Source organism: Polyodon spathula, chromosome 6, assembly GCF_017654505.1.
Source record: "Polyodon spathula isolate WHYD16114869_AA chromosome 6, ASM1765450v1, whole genome shotgun sequence".
In the NCBI taxonomy this organism is placed as follows: Eukaryota; Metazoa; Chordata; class Actinopteri; order Acipenseriformes; family Polyodontidae; genus Polyodon; species Polyodon spathula.
In genome coordinates, this window is record NC_054539.1 from 17,918,160 (window position 1) to 17,940,292 (window position 22,133).

A 22,133-nucleotide genomic window follows, 5' to 3' on the forward strand; every position below is an offset into this window, starting at 1 on the left:
ACAAGTTATAGGCTTACTGTATTTAAGCTTTACCATTGGTTTTGTTTTGGGTTGTAATAATAATAGTAATAATGCTGGTATTTAAAAAATGAAGAAAAATGGGTAGTAAATGAGGAACTAAATTAGGGTTATCAGGTACAGTTTAAAATGGAAGAGAGACAAAGCCTCACAACATTGCTTGAAGCTCAGTGACTCCAAGATGTATTGTCTAATAAAAAAAGCCATTATAATTGATGAATATTTAAAAGGAACATATTTCTGCAGGCTTAGCTGTAAGAGTCTAACGCAAAGCTTCTGAAACCAAAGCGTGTGATCTCTAAACTAAAAGTTACGCTGTGTGGATGAGAAGTGCCTATGTAGGAGGAACCATCTCACTGTCTGATGATCCAATTTGCAGGTAATACTGAACCATGTAGTAATTAATCTTTAGAGCATTGCTGATGGCTATCATTTCTAGTATAGTCATTATCTGTTTGTTAAAATAAAGCAAGGGATGATATTTCCTTTTACAGAATATTTAACTTAACCTTGACATCCGACACTGCTTGCTCACATAAATAAAAATCCTGAGTTCTTCTATACATGCAGACACTGCAAATCCTACAAATGACAACTCTGCGAGTCTTGTTGCTAGTGCCAGTCAAAGTAACTGTATACCCTGCACTAATGGCTTCAATTTAGTCCAATTAAACCTTCTTTAAAACACCATACAGCTTTAGATTCTCAAAGCACAGAGCAAATCAAAGGACTGACAGCTGTCTGGAGTTGGCCAAGGTTAGTAACACATCTGGGAACTGCACTCTGAATTCTGGGAATTATTTTATCGGCAGTATTTACGTAGGTGACAGTGATTAATTTTGTAGTCTTTTTTTATCCGTTGTAATTCTTTTTAATACCCTATAGGTATGTTGTACACTATCAACTTGACAGCAGCCATTACATCATTGTAATACCAGCTACAGCAATATCTGGTTGACTCTACAATTCTTGTGGAAGAGTCTATAAAGTCATATGTTTAAGCTACATTTATAAGACTGATGTTGCAGCACTTCAGCTTTTGATCTCCAATTATGCTATTAGTGTAATCTGCATCACATCTTCTTTATTGATAATTTCTGTTTGGGAAATGAGACTCCAAATCTTTACAGACTGTTACAGCTTGATTTAACTACTCTTTAAAGTTTCAGCTATTAATTACGTGCTGAGCGTTTCTATAAATCCTCTGTCCTGTGTGCTCTCTAAGCATTGCTATAAAAGCTATATCATTACATCGTTTATTAGCACATTAACAGTCAGCCACTTCTACCAAACAAAGCCACACTTGTATCATGTTTATGTGTATTGTACTTTACTACAAGGCTATACTCAATTTGCTTTAACTCATCTAACAGGAATCCTTTGCCCAGTAGGAGGTTGGGGAAGAATATCTGTTGGGGCTAGTTCACCTAATCAAGCTTCATTGACCCCTAGGAACTATGATTCAAACTGGGCATTACAATTGGGTAGAAAATGAGGGGTAAACTAATCAGTAAAAAAAATATTAAGTAAGTATGTTATGAGCAAGGTTTGTTACTGAGTTCTAATGGCAGCTTTGTTCTTTAAGTCTCTGTTTTAATGTTATTTTTTATCCTCCCCACATAAGGTTTTCCAATGGACACACTAGCATATATATCTATAGTGCCTATAGAAAGTCTACACGCCCTTGAACTTTTGTTCACATTTTGTTGTGTCAGTGAGTCTGAGTTTCATGCATTTAAATGAGGATTTTTTTCCACGTATCTACAAACCACACTGTTAAGGGGACACTTTTTTTTTTTATTGAGAAAAAAAATACATATTAACAATACAAAACTGAAAGATCATAATTGGATAAGTCTCCACCCCCCTGAGATACTACTTGGTGGAAGCAACTTTGGCAGCAATTACAGCGTGAGTCTGTTGGGATAGGTCTCTACCAACTATGCACACCTAGATTTGGCAATATTTGACCATTCCTCTTTACAAAACTGTTCAAGCTCTGTCAAGTTCCTTGGGGAGCATTGATGGACAGCAATCTTCAAGTCATGCCACAAATTTTCCATTGGATTTAGGTTGGGGCTTTGACTGGGCCATTCAAAGACATTTACCTTTTTGTTCCTTAGCCACTCCACTGTAGCTTTGGCTGTGTGCTTTGGGTCGTTGTCATGCTGAAAGGTGAACTTCCGTCCCAGTTTCAGCTTTCTTGCAGAGTGCAGCAGGTTTTCCTCAAGGACTTCTCTGTACTTTGCTCCATTCATTTTCACTTCTATCCTGACAAGTGCCCTAGTCCCTATCGATGAGAAACATCTCCACAACACGATGCTATCACCACCATGCTTCACAGTAGGGATGGTGTTCTTTGGGTGATGCGCTGTGTTGGGTTTGCACCAAACATAACTCTTTGCATTTAGGCCAAAAAGTTCCATTTAGCTTTGTCAGACCAGAAAACTTTTTGCCACATGGCTACAGTGTTTTTTTGCATACTTCAAATGGGACTCAAGGTGGGCTTTCTTGAGTAATGGCTTCCTCCTTGCCACCCTACCATACAGGACAGATTTGTGGAGCGCTTGGGATATTGTTGTCACATGCACACTTATACCAGTCTTGGCCATAAAAGCCTGTAGCTCTTGCAAAGTTGCCATTGGCCTCTTGGTAGCCTCTCTGATCAGTCTGCGTCTTGCTTAGTCATCTAGTTTGGAGGGATGGATTGATCTAGGCAGGGTCTTGGTGGTACCATACACCTTCCACTTCTTAATAATCATCTTGACCGTGCTCTAAGGGATATTCAAGGCCTTTGTTATTTTTTTATACCCATCCCCTGATCTGTGTCTTTCAACAACTTTGTCCCGGAGTTCTTTTGAAAGCGTCTTGGTGCTCATGGTTGAGTCTTTGCTTTGAAATGCACTACCCAGCAGAGTGAACCTACAGGAACCGCTGAATTTATCCTGAAATCTTGTGAATCACTACAATTTAACACAGGTGGAGGCCACTTGATGTGTGATTTTGAAGGTGATTGGTTACACCTGAGCTAATTTAGGACAGCTATTATAAGGGGGGTGGACACTTATCCAACGAAGCTATTTCAATTTTTATTTTTAATTCATTTTCTGCAAATTTCTAGAATATTTTTTTCACCTGGAAGTTGTGGGGTAAGATGTGTATATAAATGTGTAGATGAAAAATAAAAGTATTTTAACTCCAGGCTATAAGGCAACAAAAGGTGAACATTTTGAAAGGGGATGTAGACTTTCTATAGGCACTGTATGAACAGACTGTCTGTCATTTTATATATATATATATATATATATATATATATATATATATATATATATATATATATTATATATATAACTGAGAATCTTATAATCGAAATGACTCTTAGTTAATCTTTGGTTTAATCACATATTTAATTGATACAATTACTACATCTCATTCATGCTATTATTATTTTAAAGATCATCTTCTTATTACCATATTACCATAAGGCCTTATATGGTCTTGGACCTTTTTATCTTCAAGATCTGCTGACCCCATATGTCCCTGGTTGCTCCTCGAGATAGAAAAATGCTAATCTTCTGACAGCCCCTAAAATTTCTTTTAACTTTGTCGGAGCCAGGACATTTAGTTATAATGCCTCTCGTCTTTGGAACTTGCTCCCGATTCATGTCAGGAATGCTAGCACAATTGAATCTTTTAAATCCTGTTTGAAAAAGTATTTGTTTGGGTCTGTTTTTAAATAACCCTCCCATTCACTACAAGTCCTTCACTTGTAGTACTTTGCTCCATAGTGAAGTTACATGACTAACTTACTATTCAAATGCTGACTGTACTCATTGCACTGCATTAAAAACTCAAAGGAGTTTCCTAATAAAAATCATCATGTCAGTGAACTTCAGGTAGTACCTAACACTCTACAAAGCAAAGGGCCAGTACCTGCACAACTTCCGTCGTCCCTTCCTGTTTGCTGAATTTATAGATGATAACATGGGCGGAGACTCCAGCAACACACAACATCCTGCTCTCTGGGCACCAGGACAGGATCTGAATGGCAAAGGGGTCCTCATCTACTATATCTGTGTTGGGCTTATCATCCTTGTTCCGAGATTTATCGAACACCTTGGCTGTCTTCAGCTTGTACAGTACTTGTAGCATCACTGAAAAGTGAGAAGTAAATACATAAATAAATTTAAAAAAAAACCAGGTCTGGACTTTAAAACCATCTTTCATTATAATTACAACTTTTCTTGGTCTGTATGCATAGCATACAGACATGTAGATCCAGCACAGCAGTAAGTAGATAATTAGGCAAGATCAATATTCACAGCTGTACATCTCACACACCAGCCATAAGAAACCTTTTGTCTTGGTCTGGGACCAGTTCTTCGGGTTATGTGTTAATACATTTCTGATCTATTGCATCATGGAAAGTTTCAAATATACCCTGATGGATGAGGTGTGTGGCAGGAGGACAATGCAACTATTGAAAGTGTTAGCATTTTTTGAGACCGATGAACCAGGGTCCCCAGATATCAATCCAACTGATTGTTTAATTTGTCAGGTCCAGGTACCAAAATCCCTGGCACAATTACTCACAGCCCAGATATATCAATGGAATGACATTCCACAGGATATCTAAAGGAACACTGTGGATACTACCCCAACCTCATAGCAGCTGTAATTCATTCAAAAGGGGGAACAACCAAGTACTATACGTGCCAGGACACTGTATACTCTATAGAATCACAAGACAAGTCCAGGACTGCAAGTGGGTATGCAAGAATTCAGCTGATCAATCTGTAAACAATTATCTTGTTTTTGAAAAAATATTTCAAAGACATGGAAATAAAAACAAACAATTACAAAATTGCTTAGTTTATGTGGCTACAGGTTTTGAAGATCACAATGTAGCGTTCCTCTTACATCCAGCATTACTTCAAAGTCCAATTGTTTTTACTGACTTGGCTTGTATTTTTGATGCAAGTATGATCTGCTTTTATTGTGCCCGAAAAACACAAGTTAATAAAAACAACTGGGGCAACTTTGGCCCCTCATCGGTTTTACAGTTGTGCCTATTTGCTTTGTGCTGGACAAGGCTGCCCCAATGTTTTCTTGAAACTTGGCTTGTGTTTTTGATATCTCCATTTTAAATGGCTGGGCACTTTTGATAACTCTGTTTTTTTTTTTTACATTTCCAATGTGTTTTTGTTTCAGATATACTTCTTTTTTCACTTAATGGATAACAACACACACACATTCATTATGGGAATAGCAAAATTGTTCAAACTATATTGAGGCAATGTATTGCCATTTGGATAGGGTAAATGTACACAGTAGCCTAGTCTGTTGAAAGGGTTAAGATGTGAATCTGTGCAGCGCTTCAGTTATGTAGTTGGAGTGAAAGTATGACTAGCTAAGGTTCAAATCCTGCCTTTTATTTATATATTCTCCCCACACATTAATTCACTGTCCTAACTCACATGACCCACCCGTTCCCCTTATGATACATGTAACATAAAAGACAGATGAGACAAACTGAACAGACAACAAGTCCTGCAACAAAGCAACTGTGCGGGTCATTACAATATATATTTTTAATTTCAAAGTAAAAATATATGAAAGCATGACAACCTATGTACAACAATCTTCACTAATATACAATTGAACAAGACATGTTAAGTATTTCTTTTAGTTTCATACAGTATTAAATGGCAGTGTTTATATCTGATAGTGAAAAATAAATACATATCAACTAGATAAATAGATGTCTATGTATTGATTTATGTATTATTTATTTCAATATTTATTAATATGTATTTGTTTTACTTTTACCAACTATACAGACTATCCTTCAGCATAGCATATTCTCAGAAATTAATGTTCCTTTTTGTCCAGTGGGGACCACAAATAGCGTTACTCTCATCAACCAGTATTGAGAGGAAACCGTACTTCCTTGCGCCAGCATTACACTGACAGAAACCAATTTTTTTTCAGAGATTAAGATCAGAATCTCAGAATGATGAGATGATTCGAAAAAAAAATCTCCAAAATGTAAAAAATAACAAAGTCCAGAGAATTCTCAGATGGCTGACTTCATCTTTCAAAATACTGCTGAGATGAATGACTGGGGGCAGTGGAGCATATGAACAAATGCACCTCATTAAGGCAGACCGGGCAGGACTTGTGTTTTGGCTTACATACATTACAATCACATGCTCTTACTTTATTTATTTTTAGTTGTTGCTTCAACACATGTATTTGTTAAGTTAGTAGTCTTTTTTGTTTAAGAAATGGTGAGTGTGATCCCATTCAAGGGCTGACTAAACCTAAAGTCAGGTCTAAAACACACACTAGTGCAGTCTACCCACTTGTCTGAAAGTAAATCCTATATCTAATAAATGCCAAAACCACAGGCATTATCCCAAAATTCCTGCAGTAAAGAAGATTTGTGCTGCAAACATAATGTCACATTGCTCATACATATTTTTTTTTTGTTGGTCACATAAAGTATCCTGATAAATGATCAAGTACACAAGCTGAATAACCCACAAGGAGCACATTGGAAAATTATATTATTAGTGCTGGGATGAACAAGGGATTTTCATATTTGGATATTTCTCATAACTTAAATATTCGCTTGGATGTTTATTTTCAAAAAACAATAAAAGCCATTACATTGCTCTGAACGCAGGCAGAGACAGCATAGCAGCAGGGGCAGGGGGCATGGCCGTAGCCCCTGTGTGTGTGTGCCTTTATTTTACAGCAAGACCTTACAATATGTAAAACATTAAAATAGAAACACATCCCAGGAGTAAAGAATAAGTTGTGTAGGCCTTACTTTACCCTAGTGAATTAACTACAAAACAAAGGATGCCAAACAGCAGTTTTTCATTCCTTGTCATTGCCGTTTCTTCACCGTAAACAGTGGCCATAGACCCATTTTCATAAAGTAATAACATGAGGTTTACGTGTGCCTTTTTATAGCTGAACAAGCAAACAAAAACTGGCATTTATCTGGTTTATTTGGAGTTGCTGTGTTGATCCTGTCTTGGTCCTGTGATCCTATGTTTCTCACACATCACATGGCACACTTTTTCATTTGCCACATTTTAATCAGATTTTTGTACCAGAATACATGTACAAAAATATCTGTTTTAATATTTGGATATTTGTCCCAGCACTAATTATTATTGCAATATACTCAAATAACAGCATGGCATGCATACCATGGAAACATAATTACTCAAAGCTACATAGGGAAACCGTAGCACTTACTTGCAGAGGCATCCCAGAATTTTACTGATCCATCTGCATGCCTGTTATTTAAAAAGGAAAGAAAAAAAAAAAAAAAAAAAAAAAAATAAATATAATATATATATATATATATATATATATATATATATATATATATATATATATATATATATATATATATATATATATATATATATTTACACACACTCATGTAAGCTTTGAATAGAAGGGTTATTGTGCTCATCATTTGCATCAGAAAGGCCAGTATGTACAGTGTGTGTGGGCTGTCAAATGTCCTTTTTTATTCTTAACAGCTTTTAAGAAAACACTGATTTGACAAAGCATATACTGTGCAAGTATAAACTAAATACCTTAAAAACAGTACACTAAAGGAAGTGGGCATCATGTCATTCTAGCTGGTCCACTTTCCGCAGGTAACCTTGCTTTGGTTTCTTTCTTCTCGGCTAGAACTGTGTAAACCATTAACTGCAATTTGGGGGCCTTGCCAGTTTGTTTTTCTTTGTTTTTTTTTTTAATTAACCTACCATCCCTCCTCTGTTTAACATTTCTCTAACCTAAACCTGTCCAAACCACAGCCTGAAGGATGGGTGGCTGTCCGTTTCCTATTGAAGTGTTAGTCCAGTCCTGTATTCTCCTTTTACAGAAAAGCATCCCCACCAAGAATCCATCCTGAGACTTCAGCTACCTGCCACTGTAAATTACTGACACAGTACCCTGACCTTTTCATGCTAGTTATGTTAAGTCAGCTAGTGATAAGCATTAAAATCGCTTGTTGCCAGTTATGCAACTGGCAGATGACCAGTAAGAAGCACTGATAGAGTCCACAAAGCTGCACTGTGTAGCAAACGGTCTCAACTTTTGTTTTTTTACAATTTTACATGGGAGCCATAGGAAATAAGTGAAATAAGCTATATAGGACTACAAAGCATATTCCACTTATTAATTGAATAATATGTTCTAAAAGGACTGATGTTAGGTAGCTAATAACAAGTATTACAGTATTTTAGCCTTAGAAAATAATAACATTGGAGTGTCAGAATTATGTGTTTTATAACGGAACTAAAAGATCAAGCTTCAATTGGTGTTCCTTTTGTACAGCAAAAATGCTTTAATGGATATTGAACAGGTAGAGTTTGAAGGCTAACAGAAAAAAAAACTGCAACACAGAGTCAAATGTTTATCTTCTGTGTTCTTATGCATGCTCTTGCTTAAGAGAGGACATTGCAACAAACCTACAAGGCTGATTCACTGCACTTTCAACATACCCAGTGATAATTATTTCTGGATAGCTTTGTGAGCCAAGTCCCCAGTTACCACCACTGATAGGCCATTCCTAAAAAAAAAAAAAATTAATATAAATGGATTACATTCTTTTTTCCTTGAAGGCTTGGAATTTTTGTTTAAACATTTGACTCTCTGATCTAATATAACTGAATTTAAAAGCTCAGTTCATATGTGGGAAATCAAAAGAAAGTCAACTACAGACTGAAATGTAAACGTGTCATGTTGCCAGTGGTATAGAATCCAACAGCATAAACAAGTCTAACTTAGATCAAGATACCAGAAGCATGGGAATTTAAAAAGGCTTAAACAAAAATACAGAAAAGTGAAAACATAAAAGGACATCTGAAACAAACCAACCTCGTCGACACAAGCTTTAAAATAAATAAATAAATAAATGGTTTTGAAGGGCACCTATGACAGCTTTCTAAATACTAACTTGGCAAAAACACTATCCTTCTATTTATTTCAGTGGTCAGCCACCCTGGAATTCATTTGACAAAGGTACTATTTTGGCAGAACCATTTAGATTGTATTTTTAAACATTAAAGACACACACAAAAAAAAAAAATTTAAAAGGACAGTTTTTTTTTTTACCTATCTGTTCCATGTTATAATTGCAATACCCCACTGCAGGTTGTGCATTATTGTGAATAATCACACATGACCCCCCTCCTACTAACGTACTAACCACTATTGCACAACACTCAATAACAAAACACACCACAAGACATCTACAGTAAAGACAGAAACAGTGTTGTACAAATATGCAGGAGTACCTTTTTACTATATCCTTGCCGCTTCTGCCTTGACCCAACTGAATAAAGTGCAGGAATGAGGTCCACAGGGCAGTCAGCAAAGTATTCACAGCAAGTAACAGGGGATTCGTGTATACTCAGAGGATAAGGGTTTTCAAATATTGGGTAACTGCAAAGATATTTGAATAAAAAAAAAAAAAAAAGGTGAAAAACAATTTTAACTAGGTCAATCAAATACTGGTGAATAGGAAAGCAAATCAGGTCCTCAAAAATCAGACAATAAGCATACAGTAAATTAAAGATTAGAGCCAACTTGTAAAATAAAATGTACAACACATGTTTTGTGTAAAAACCAGGCAGTTCTGTTCTCTATATATTGAGTGTGACAGACATGTGGGTCTGTTAAATGTATAATTTGAATGTTAGTAATACTAAACATAAGTCACACTAGATACTTTACTATAACTTCCCAAACTAGTAAAACCTGCTGCACCTGTTCACTGATGACTAATTTATGAAAAAAATAATTTAAAAAAAGAACCACAGGCTCTACCAAGAAGTAATATGTGATGCCCACCACAAAGACAGCAAAGTTGAGATCTGTTAATTTTATTAGGACAATGTACTTATTTTTAATACCATCTAGTTTCAAGTTTATTTGCAAAAAGACATTAATGCAGTAGATACAGACCCATTTAAGAGGTAATTAATAACCAAGGTTTTGGAAAAATAAATCTTACCTTTCATTAGCTTAACAACTTCCTTACGAATCCACTGTCAATCTGCAGATTGCTTAGTTAGCCTGACTATTTTTTGCTTTGAATTGGGTCATTTATCCTGCCACAGAATTGTAGATTTCACTTAAGAACATAAGAAAGTTTACAAATGACAGGAGGCCATTCGGCCCATATTGCACTTTGGTTGTTAGTAGCTTATTGATCCCAGAATCTCATCAAGCAGCTTCTTGAAGGATCCCAGGGTGTCAGCTTCAACAACATTACTGGGGAGTTGATTCCAGACCCTTACGATTCTCTGTGTAAAAAAGTGCCTCCTATTTTCTGTTCTGAATGCCCCTTTGTCTAATCTCCATTTGTGACCCCTGGTCCTTGTTTCTTTTTTCAGGTCGAAAAAGTCCCTTGGATCGACATTGTCAATACCTTTTAGAATTCTGAATGCTTGAATTAGGTCACCGTGTAGTCTTCTTTGTTCAAGACTGAATAGATTCAATTCTTTTAGGCTGTCTGCATATGACATGCCTTTTAAACCCGGAATAATTCTGGTCGTTCTTCTTTGCACTCTTTCTAGAGCAGCAATATCCTTTTTGTAGCGAGGTGACCAGAACTGAAGGATGAGGTCTTACTAATGCATTGTACAGTTTTAACATTACTTCTCTTGATTTAAATTCAGCACTTTAATGTGGTAGTGGGTTTAAGTGACAGTAAATTAAAATGATCTTCAGAAGACATATTTAAAAAAAAAAAAAAAAAAAAAAAAATTAAGACTTGATTATTACTCCTTAAATTAAACACTGCACTTTTTCTGAAGTCTCCAGGGAGTCTCAACATATTTGTTATGCTTTCACTAAGTCAGTACCCTAAAACACAGCAGAATCCAAGGCTTTTGTCAACCTTTTTTTTTCTGGTTTACTGAGACACTTACCCATTTTGAGCAAGATCAATAACTACTAAATCCTTTTCTAGAAGGACCACTACAGCATACGGTTCCTGAACATCTGTGAGGATAAATAAATAAATAATAACTTGACATGTTTCAAAATGGTCATAAATACATATATGCATACATAATACCCAACATTTTAAAACTGCAATTTGAGTTTTTTTTGTTTTGTTTTTTTAATTCACGTGTATTAATTGGTAACTGCTGTACTTAAAGCTTGTTTCAGCTAAATGCTTTACTCAGAACTTAATGTTTATCTGTTCAGTTTTTTTAACCTCTAAATAAATGGTTTTGAATGATAAAGTACAATGTATTTTAATGATTTTTGCTGCCATCTTGACCAGGTCTCCCTTATATTAGGGATCTGAACGGGGCTCACTGTAATGGTATCCTCCTCTGGCAAATATTCATATGTTTTTAAAATTGGGATTATTATTATATATTTATTTTTTTACTTTAATAATTGTTTTTCTTTTGAAGAACCTATAACTGTGCCATGGTGATGAACCACACTGTTGCACTTGCTTGTTAAACCACTGCATCACATGTTCCAGTGAAATTTGTTCAAGTCAAAGCACAGTGTCAGGATCACACATGACATGTGATTCAGTGGCTGGATTAAAAATAATTAAAAAAAACTTTCTTCTGGCTGCATACCACATGTGGCTAAGGTCACTTCTCTCAGCAACCCCTTCCTAGTATGGTTAAATACATAATTATTCCCCCATCTGTAATTAAAAATGTGCATTTTATTAAGACCTATTATACTAGTATAAAATTAACAGTTTGACAAATTAATCTTTTATTTTTTTATTTTTTTTTTGCTATTCTCTGTTGAATTTTCCTCAGAAAAGTAAACCTGGTATATATTTGGACAATTTACATATTTGCCCATTATTACATAGACACAAAAACTGAATCCACCTTGTGGAAAACTCCACAGAACATTCCTTCAGGAATCTGCTTTGAGAATATTTTATAAAAAGACATGCAAGGTTGACCCATTTGCATACAACTGATCACCAGCAGCTACCAATGCTGCTGAATGAAATGTGCTTATGTGAACAATCTCATTCTCTCTGCATTAAATTTCTCTCAACACCACTTTTAAATCTCACTCTCTCTGGCACACTGCAAAGTATTTCCATAAGACATTGTCATCAGTTTCACTGCTGCAACAGCCAGCAGAAACCGTGCAATCAGTAAGCAGAACAGAGGACTCGGAACAAAAGACCATCCCAGTGATCCAAGATTATATTATTATTTATTATTATTATTATTATTATTATTATTATTAATAATAATAATAATAATAATAATAATAATAATAATAATATTAAAAAACGCACACAATTTAAAAATTAACAAAATAAAGCATGTTTAATTTCTAGGACATAGAAGTTCACAGTGCCTACCATTAGGATATGGCGTTTCGCACAGCGTTAGAAAATCAACAATTGGATAATCCATTTCTAGTACAGCAGTGCTCTTTCCATGCATTACTGTTAAACACGGTCTTCTTCCTACAGTATCGTATGACAGGCCCCCTGACAGAACCATGAATGGATCTCTGAAAATAAACACAGAACAGAATGAATGAAACCAATATAGATTATGCTTCAGGTTACAAAGTCTTAGCTTTCAGAGAACTACAAATAGAGATGAAACATACCGCACACGATGCAGACCTAATATGAACAACAACATTTGCAAACGTAAAGTGATAGAGAATCATTTCATTTTCTTTCCATGTATTTTCCTTCTCTAATGCACTTCAGTAAAAGCAGGGGGACCACAAGGTCTTTCAGAAATTAATCCAATCGTGTCTGAAATAGTGCAATTGTAAATCCAACTAAAAGAAGTTTGGTGTCTCTTTAGAACGAGTACAGGATGATGCGATTCATGTTCAATACTGCTATATGGGGACTTCACATAATGCATTCCATTCTAGAGACCATAAATATAGCAAACATATTATAACGGATGTATTTTTTCTGAAACCAGATTATAAGAAAGTGCATGTTGAAATTTATTTAAGCAAGTACAATTTGGTATTGAAGGTCATTTATTGTTAAGAGTTTATATATCTTTAAAGTATGAAAGAGCAATCCAACTACATTCTTGGCTGCAATACATTAAGAGGAGAGGCTCACTTTGTTGGGTCAATATAACTTTGGCCTTAAATGAATTCAGACTTCAGGTGAAAAAGACACATGGTTAAACAAGGTTGTGACCATGACAAACTTCTCACAGTTACAGTTAATGAAACAAAGAGTAGAAACTAACTAGACCAGTCCAGGTTGATATTTAGGTCTCCAGTCCACAGAATCAATACTAAATACATTTCTTATCACAGTCTTTAACAGATTACCATTGCATTTTAAGGGATAACTCTGGATAATATTAACAATTAAGCACAGCTATGCTAATACCCAATAACTTAACCAGACACGTATGTTATCAGGGGGCACTGTGCTGCTTGAGGTCCCAGGATCTATGTCTCTTAACCACAGTGCTGCATGCAACAAGCATCTTTTGTGACTAACTCAAAAGATTCTGATGCAGACAGACAACAAACTAGTGCTGCATTTACTTGAGATGACATCCTTTAAATCAGATCCCTGTGTCCCAACACTATGAAGAGCGACGATTCCATTAACTACTACAATACACTGGATTTTAAAATATATTTAGAAATTAATGAACAAAAACATGAACAAAAAAACATCTTTAAAAAAGGCACTGGAAAAAAATCCTTACCCAGCCCTGGTTGTTTTATATTCCACTTTCAGGATAGGTTTGCAGGGTTCTGGCTTTTTTCCATCCTTTGGCTGCTTACCTAAAGTAGAACATTTCAAAACATTATTCGAAACAGGCCAATTCAGCGATTTCCCCAGTGACGCTGCAATTCTAAATGACCCCACACCTTTGACTGAGGCAGCAGCATTTACTTGTACTCATAATTGCACATACTTTCTTTATCATATACTCTTTTACATGATTACACAGATCAAAAACAAGCACAATTCAAATTGTGCCCCTTATGTACAGATTGTGTGTCTGTAACACACTCCCTGGTGATGCACTGCCTGCATACTGGGCATTAACCACTAACCATCATGTACTGTATCAGTTTATTTTTGCAGCAATGCAGTAATAATATTATATTAGTATTTGCCCTGTCTGATTGTCTGCATTTTTCACATTGAATTTGGTCAGATCTTTTTGTGGGTTGTAGTAGTATGCAGAGGGAGTCTGAGAGAAAAAATGACACCAAAGTTTGGTGCTTCTTTCATTTGTTTTTGGTGTGAAAGGAGGGATTGTGGTCCAGTTGTTAAAGTCCAGGGCTTGTACCCAGAAGGTCACCAGTTCAAATCCCATATCTGCCACTGACTGACTTACTGTGCGACCCTGAGCAAGTCACTTAACCTCCTTGTGCTACATCTTGCAGATGAGATGTTAAATTAAATGTCCTATTGTAGGTGAATCTGCATATAATGCACAGTTCACAGCAGGCCTCTGTAAAGCGCTTTGTGATGGCGGTCCGCTACAAAAGGCGCTATATAAAGATATTATTATTATTACTACAACCAGCTTTGTTACTACACATCGCTAGTTTTTTTGCCTCATTCTGCTGAACGGTTAATCTGTTCATGAACTCTACACGTTTTATTTATATTCTGCAAGTGCTGTGACCGCACCTTTAATTGTGTACAGTTGTACAGTAATATGGAGAGAGCATGCTCCTGCTGCTGCCGTGCTCAGTGTTAGTGACATCCTCATCTGACAGCATGTAACACAGACAGCTCTTATAATTTACATACCGTTTAAAAACAAGTTTAAATTGCAGTGAGTTAATTCTGCTACATCTACATATTAAATACACCACAGCACCACACTGTCATATTTTCATTAGCACAATCTGAAAGCTAAATTTAGTAAATTACTTTTTTCTTTTTTTTTTTTTTTTTTTTTTACTGCAATCAAATAAGCTGCAGCACATTGTATACTTCCTAATTACAGTTCCGAGTATTTCTGTGTGTTCTGCTGCCACATTTTTTAAATGGTCAGTTTAAGAAGTAAACTTTGTTTTCCCTGCAACAGCTGACCCTGCTTTAATACAAAACTCTTAAATTACTGTGCTTGCTTCTTTGGCTGAAGAGATATTATCAGCTCACTTGAATCTTGTGCAATTAAATCATACTTAAACTACTGACGGTAAACAATTTAACTAAGTACTATATCTGGGATGCAAGACACAGTAGATTTGTTGTCTCAAAACTTTACTTAGGCACTCTCGATTTGACTGGCAAAAGATAACATTGGTTTTGGAGTTCACAAAGATAACTTTTCTCAGCCTGGTACGGTAACCTTTTCACTAACTTGTTTGTTTAATTATTGCATTTTTTGCTGCATTACAGCCCTTCATTAATTATTTTCTTTAAGTTTCCATGGCATTTTGTTAATGGCAAACGTGCAATAAACAAACCTCAAGTGTATTTGTTGCTGTTCTTGTTCTACATTTCTTCAATGCAAATGCTCATTTTAAGCTACCTTTATTTACATGACGTTTGGTCAGAATCACAACTGTTGCAAGAAACTGGGGTTCCGTATTCTGCTCTATGCATTTACAAGCATTTTCATTCAATTGTTACCGACCTTATCGCACTTCTGTTTATTAAAACATGCGATACACATTTTTTTTTTGTATATATAAAAAGTTAAACATCATGTCGCATTTGTAAATATTGACACTTGCTTTTAAAAGCAAAAAACAGTTATCAAAATGTGTTTATTGTTGTTGCATTTGCAACCATTTTAGTCGCAATCTGGGGCCCTGCATCATAATTTATCATTACGATGGTGTGAGGGAGGGGGCTGTCACGAATGAACCTAAAACCCATCTTCCTCTGCACAAGGTGTGATCATCTTTTTTGAGTGGAAGGTGTATGAGGCAGAGGTGGATGGCTCTTTGAAAGAAAAAGTTTAATTTATTTGAAGTCTTCCCACTGATGATGGGAATGGGAATGTAGAGATGGAAGCTCTGCCAACAAGATTTAAGTTTCTGCAGGTATCAGGCTTTTAAAGACACACCTGTGGAGGCTTTGACAGACTGGCTGAGCAGAAACTGAACCAAGACTGTGATAGTTACTGGAAGCAGGCTGATCATTGGGATGCAAATTGAAAATTTGTGAAATGCATGCGTGTTAAAATGTTGTACTAACTGTAGTTTGTTTTAAAGAATATAAAGCCAGCAGAAATACTGAACAAACTGTTAAAACACACTGTTCATACAAAAAGTTACAATATGCACTGTATTAACCTATAGTTATGTTAGAGCATTCTATATTCCTGTTTATTCTGTTATAACAGTAAAAATATTATTGTATCGTTTAAGTGAGTAAAAAGGGAGCGATGTTGGAGTCATGCTGACCAAAAAACGCCTGTGAAATGAGCCAAGCTTGTCTTTGAGTTACAAGTGCCAAGGCTTATAACCTTGAGCAGAAAGGCAGACGCGAGCATTAAGTTTCTTATTTAGAAAAAAGAGTAAGCTTGATCTAAGAAACACAGATATTCTAGAATCATTCAAACAGAATATAAGTGTAAATGTTTTATTATAACAGAAGAACTGTAAGAGTTTGAAACTAAGAGAATATAGTGCAGAAATGAAGTAAAAAAAAAAAAAAACTTCAGTCAAAACATAACGATACCAGGCTATGTCTGCCAAAGAGAATGTAATTAATTTGTTAACCATGTCTTTGCTTGAAACAGAATGGTACCAGACGTGGGTAATTGAAGGAAATAACTTGTTGTCATCTAATGCGAGTTTTAATGTCTGGGGGGGGGACGTTTGAAATCCAAGGTTTCTATAATGAGTGAAAGGGGAGTCAGTGGTGAACTATATATGGCTTCATTAAATCACAGAGACATTAATGAAGACCTGGTAAAAACAAGTGAGGGGGAGCAATAGCATAGGACCATGTTATGCCATATATTTGAGAAAATGCTTTTATTAATGACGGATGACCTTGACAGAGAAGCAGGTGGCTGGGAACTTGCCTGAACAGGATTTTTTAATGCACTGAATAGCTAAAATGGGATTATACTTTATATGGGGTTATAGTTTGACTATGTTCTTGATAGACTGGATTTCAGTGAAAATCATTGGATATATAATTGAAGACTTAGAAGTTTGCTATGAAACTTCTATCAGTCTCTATCCAATATGTTTTAGTTAATTGTTAATCCACATCTATACATGTAATAAAGCCAACTTACTAAGGAGGATGTCTTTTGAAATGGAAATGAAGGGAAATGTATTTTTAACCCAGGTTGGAATAATTAAACCAAAGTAGGTGTAATATGTTATTCACTTGCATGCTGTGTTCAGGAACTCCTTGGCACCAAAAAAGAATGACATCAGTTCAAAAGTTCACCTTATGTATTTTGGAGATGTAGGAGAGGTGGATTAGGGGGTGATGGCTAAATATTGTTACAGAAGGAGTCCTGGGTGTTTTTAAAATGTTATTCACTTGAAGGACAGAAACTGTCAAGGCAGATTAATGTTTGAGATTTAATCAAGACTTCTGATATAAGAAGTGAAGTAAGAACTCCATAAAACACAAGGTAAAACCCTAGTCAAGTGTCACACAACTTGCTAACTATAAGCTGATGTGATCCAAGAGAGAGAATGTGGTAGGATTTAGCAGTGGGTGTTTTTACCTTTATGCATGCATCGCTTAAGGGCAAAACATGTTCTAACCATAAATATACTGAAGTATTAATGCTATTAAGCCACTGGACTTCCAGATTGCCTGTCAGCTGGGATTCAATGTAATCTGTAACTACTCAATTCATTTTTAAGCATTTAATAAACCGAAGGGGTACCAATACTAATGAGTCTGTGTGAGTTTCATCTGGACACATTGCAAGCCCAGTGCACGAACAATCCACTTACAGGAGTCCGAAACATCTTTATGTCCTCCTGAACATCTCCCCTGAGTTTGAGTGTGCTCAGACTATTTATCTAGCTAGCTAGCTATCTATCTAGCTATCTATCTATATACAGTATGTGCGAAACTGACAGAGCATTGTGTTTTGAGGAATCGTATCATCATAAAAGAACTGTTGGTGCGTACCAGTGGCAAGCCTGTCACATACCAGTAAAGGTACACGTACCACAGGTTGAAAACCACTGCTCAACAGCATAATAAATAATAGTGCCTACTGCAAGTACAACTTCACATTACTGAACACCAGTAGGCTAACCTACCTGTCTTTTTACATAAAAATGACATTCTAGTGAGTTAGGAACTCGTAACAAGGTTTCATAATGAAGAGTTGATCACTCGCAGCACATCACCTAAAGACCACTGCATTTTATTCAATCAGCATTTTAGAAGCAAAGCCCAAACTATTTCATAAAATACATGGGTAGAAGAGTTCATAATTGCAATTCCAGTTAATTTCGCTTCTGGGCATATTCCAAACTATTTCCATACAGAAAAACAAATGCATAATTAAGATTTGCTGTGGACATTATTGCATAACATCTTTCACATAATTGTGACAATGCGACTTAGGCCAGTTTCAGATGGGTACTCTAGAGGCGTGTGGAACTCAATTCAAACACAAAATTTTGACTAAGTCCCAATTAAGTACATGAGTAGAGCGCTGCCAAAAACAATTAAGTTCGCCTTGACACTCTTTTAACAAGAGCATGCCTTCCTCTGCCTCTCCGAGCGGCTCTGGTACATTGTGGTTTCATAAGGAGCTCCAGCAGCAAACTGAACTAAGCTGCACTTAACGCTAATGTACACAAATGATATACAAATGATATGTTAAACAGTATCGTTTATCCCACGATGCTAATCAACCATGGCAGAGTCCACAGAGCAGCAGCGAGCCAGGGGCAGTATTCTTGAAAATCTTCTTAAGACAAAACTTAAAGTTTGTAAGAAAATAGTTAAGATCTTCCTAAGATTGTTCTTAAGTTCAATTCTTCAGTTTTTCTTACGATCGTTCCTAAATTTCTTCTTAAGAACTTCTTAAATTCTGTCTTAAAAAAAATCCTGAGTAATATAGGCCTAAGGCAAACTGAATTTAAAATACATGTATTGTGATTTAGCTAAACACACGTTACATTTTAATTAGTGTATTTATTTACTTATTTATACCCGTATACATATTATAGCCTATTACTAAAATAAATAAATCAAATAAACCATGCAAATCAATCCACATTTGTATAAATATTAACATGAACGCAGACTTCTGTTAGTTTCATCTAAGGAATTTATTTTGATCCTCTTATACATTTCGGGCAAATCTAAACAAAAATAAAACAACAATACCACGACCATTTCAATAGTTGCCAGAGACAGGCTTTTTAACTAAATGGGGATGTTGCGAGTTGTGTTCTTGTAACTCGACTTAATAGAAATGCAACTGTAAAAAAATGTATTGTAGCCCAACTACCAGCAGCTGCACGGAGCGCTATTTATTAACTGACCAAAAATCGTGCTTCTACCTGGGGAATCTGCGTTTATCTGTCCTTAGCACTACTGCTTCCGAAAATGGAGATAGCCCCGGTGACTAGATTAGTGCAGTGGACAGATCATGGTCGTCTTCAGGATAAAAACAGTCCCTAAAGACTGAAAAACTTTTATATTCAGATGTATTATTTTACAGTAAAATTAGACTAATTATGGTTATATGTAATTAATTTGTTTAGCTGCATTTGTTTGACATGAACGAACTGTGCTGTGTAGGCCTACTGTTCCCAGATAATGCAGTTTTTCTTTATAATAACCACACATCATCATTTGCCTATGATGTGATTTTATTTCAGACATCTTTGGATTAAGTGCTATATGCTTTCGGTTTGCCAGTATCAAACCAATTGATTCTTCAAATTTAATGAAGTGCTGCTCTAACACGTACTTCATTTCAATTGAGTTAAGCACACACGCAGCGACCTTTAATGTTAATGATTAAATTTCTATTTCAGGGAACCAGGGTTATGACAATAACCTAACATTCCCTTTCAAGTATGACATGTAACCATTGCCGTATGGGTAAGTATACCCAAGCAGTCGCAAGTGCAAGATTGCCGCATGACCGGAATGCTACAAGGCTAATCAGAGGCTGCCTTATGCGTTACCATATGGAACCCCATTAACAAGTAGCTAGGGCAAAACAATTGAGGGAGAAATTACTATGTTGTAAGGGTCGACTCATGAGACGCCCTTAACACTCTAGTTCCAAAACCAGGGCTTTTAGGATCCACAATCCAAGTCCTAGTAAAGGTATGGGGCCCACACTACTGCATTGAAAATGTCCTTGATAGATGTACCCTGGAATAAAGCCCATAAAGTTACTATGCCCTTGAAGGAATGGGCAAGTTGGTCACCTCATAGGCAGCCTGCATGTGTCTGCTCTTCATTTGGATAGCCTCTGCTTAGACAGGGCTTGACCATGGGATTTCATCCCAGAACAGACATCCCAGAGCTGAGTCAATTTTGACAAGGCAAGCCGAATGGCTGCCAATTAGACCTTTAAATGTTGTGGGGGATTTCCCATCAAACAGGTCCTGCAAAAATGGAAGTATCACTGCCATTGGACAAGGTCGTGGGGTCGAACCCACAAGGCAGACACCAAGTCTGTAAGATGCTCCACTTGTACGCGTACTGGGAACACGTGGACACTGCTCTGGCATTTTATAAGGTGTCAATAACCCTATTGGACAGACCCATATGGCTTATATGCAGCCGTTCAGGGGCCAGACCTAGAGCTGCAGGCTCGATGGGTTGGGATGTCATGAGGTGACTAAGCAGGTCATGGTGCTTGGGCAGTCTCCACAGCTTGCCTAATCAAGGCTAAAAACCACTGTTCACTATAATTACAAACACATCAAAACACACCAAACTCCCTCCTCCAAGCAAAGGACTTCCGTTCCCCTTTACATAGGTGGCCACTCCCCAGTTTGCACTCAATTACTTTAATTGGAGAATGGCCACACCTGTGATTGTTGGCAGGGACAAAATTAACCCCCCATCCCTGCCAACCTTACATTCCCACACACCCTATTTACACAAGAAGGGCGTTTGCCCTGCCGTAGACAGTATTTGAAGTAGTATGAATGTCTTGCTCTTACCATGTGGCGTGATTATCTGTGCAGACTTGGCAGGGGATCTTACATTCCATATGGTCAAACTGCCATCTGAATGGCTGCATATGAACTGTTTTCCTTCATGATGCCAAGCAACAGAGTGGATAGCCTGTTAGAAAGAAAAATAAATATGTTTAGGGGTAAAACAAAATGCCTACACTTTTCACATGAGCATAAATACCAAAAGGGGTGCAGCTGGACTGCTAAAATCTGTAATAAATAAAAAAAATAAAAAAGGAGGTGAGGGTGTATATTTCCTTTTTGTTAGACAGCAGTACACCACAGCTTGAAAAGTGGAACTAAACCATAGCAGATGGCTGAGAAAAAAAAAAAAAAAAAGTTATATGTTGTGCTGACACTTGCACATATTGGCTTCCTATACATTGACTGATTAGTCAAAAAAACTATTAAGTCAGAAAAGTCTGCTTGTCAGAACTGCATTTTTTTATTTTAATAAAGAAAATGCATAAAAATCAGCATGTTTCAAAATATAAAAATATGTTATTTTTAAAACACTATTACTGCTATGTCCAAAAAATAAATTGTACACATGGTACAGTAACAGTAGCATGGAATGTTTATGTCTGCTAAGTAAGTTTAATTGTGCTTTGACACACACTGCTTTGACAACCCATTTACAAGATGGAAGTAGAACCAGTCAAGAGATTTCAACTCCCTAAACCCAAAAGTCCAACCAGTGTTCAATCAGCTTCTGTGCTACAACTGTGTCACTGGGCCAGAGTAAATTCCAATACAGTTCTCGTGAAGGATGGCTTACGTAGGACAGTACAGTACCCTCATGGGAAAGAAAACAAATCTATGCAGAGTCTCACCTACTTTTAGAGGTGACCCCTTAACACGTTAGAAATGAGGCAAGGGAAATTAATCTATGGATTTATCTGTAAACACACATGTTTAACACCCCACCCCCAAACCTTCCTATTGTACTGCTAATG

At 36.4% G+C, this 22,133-nt stretch overlaps 1 protein-coding gene across 11 annotated transcripts in view; it reads right to left on the reverse strand.

Moving 5' to 3' along the window:
* LOC121316948 (syntaxin-binding protein 5) overlaps positions 1 to 22,133 on the reverse strand; it is a 138,812-nt gene that overhangs the window by 27,385 nt on the left and 89,294 nt on the right. For all 11 annotated transcript variants that reach the window (XM_041252350.1, XM_041252351.1, XM_041252352.1 and 8 more), the window contains 8 exons: positions 21,163 to 21,286; positions 13,767 to 13,845; positions 12,422 to 12,576; positions 10,989 to 11,061; positions 9,351 to 9,498; positions 8,556 to 8,623; positions 7,291 to 7,331; positions 3,952 to 4,172 (listed from right to left, as the gene is read on the reverse strand). In XM_041252350.1, coding sequence (XP_041108284.1) covers positions 3,952 to 4,172; positions 7,291 to 7,331; positions 8,556 to 8,623; positions 9,351 to 9,498; positions 10,989 to 11,061; positions 12,422 to 12,576; positions 13,767 to 13,845; positions 21,163 to 21,286 — 909 coding nt within the window. The remainder of the gene's footprint in view (positions 1 to 3,951; positions 4,173 to 7,290; positions 7,332 to 8,555; positions 8,624 to 9,350; positions 9,499 to 10,988; positions 11,062 to 12,421; positions 12,577 to 13,766; positions 13,846 to 21,162; positions 21,287 to 22,133) is intronic.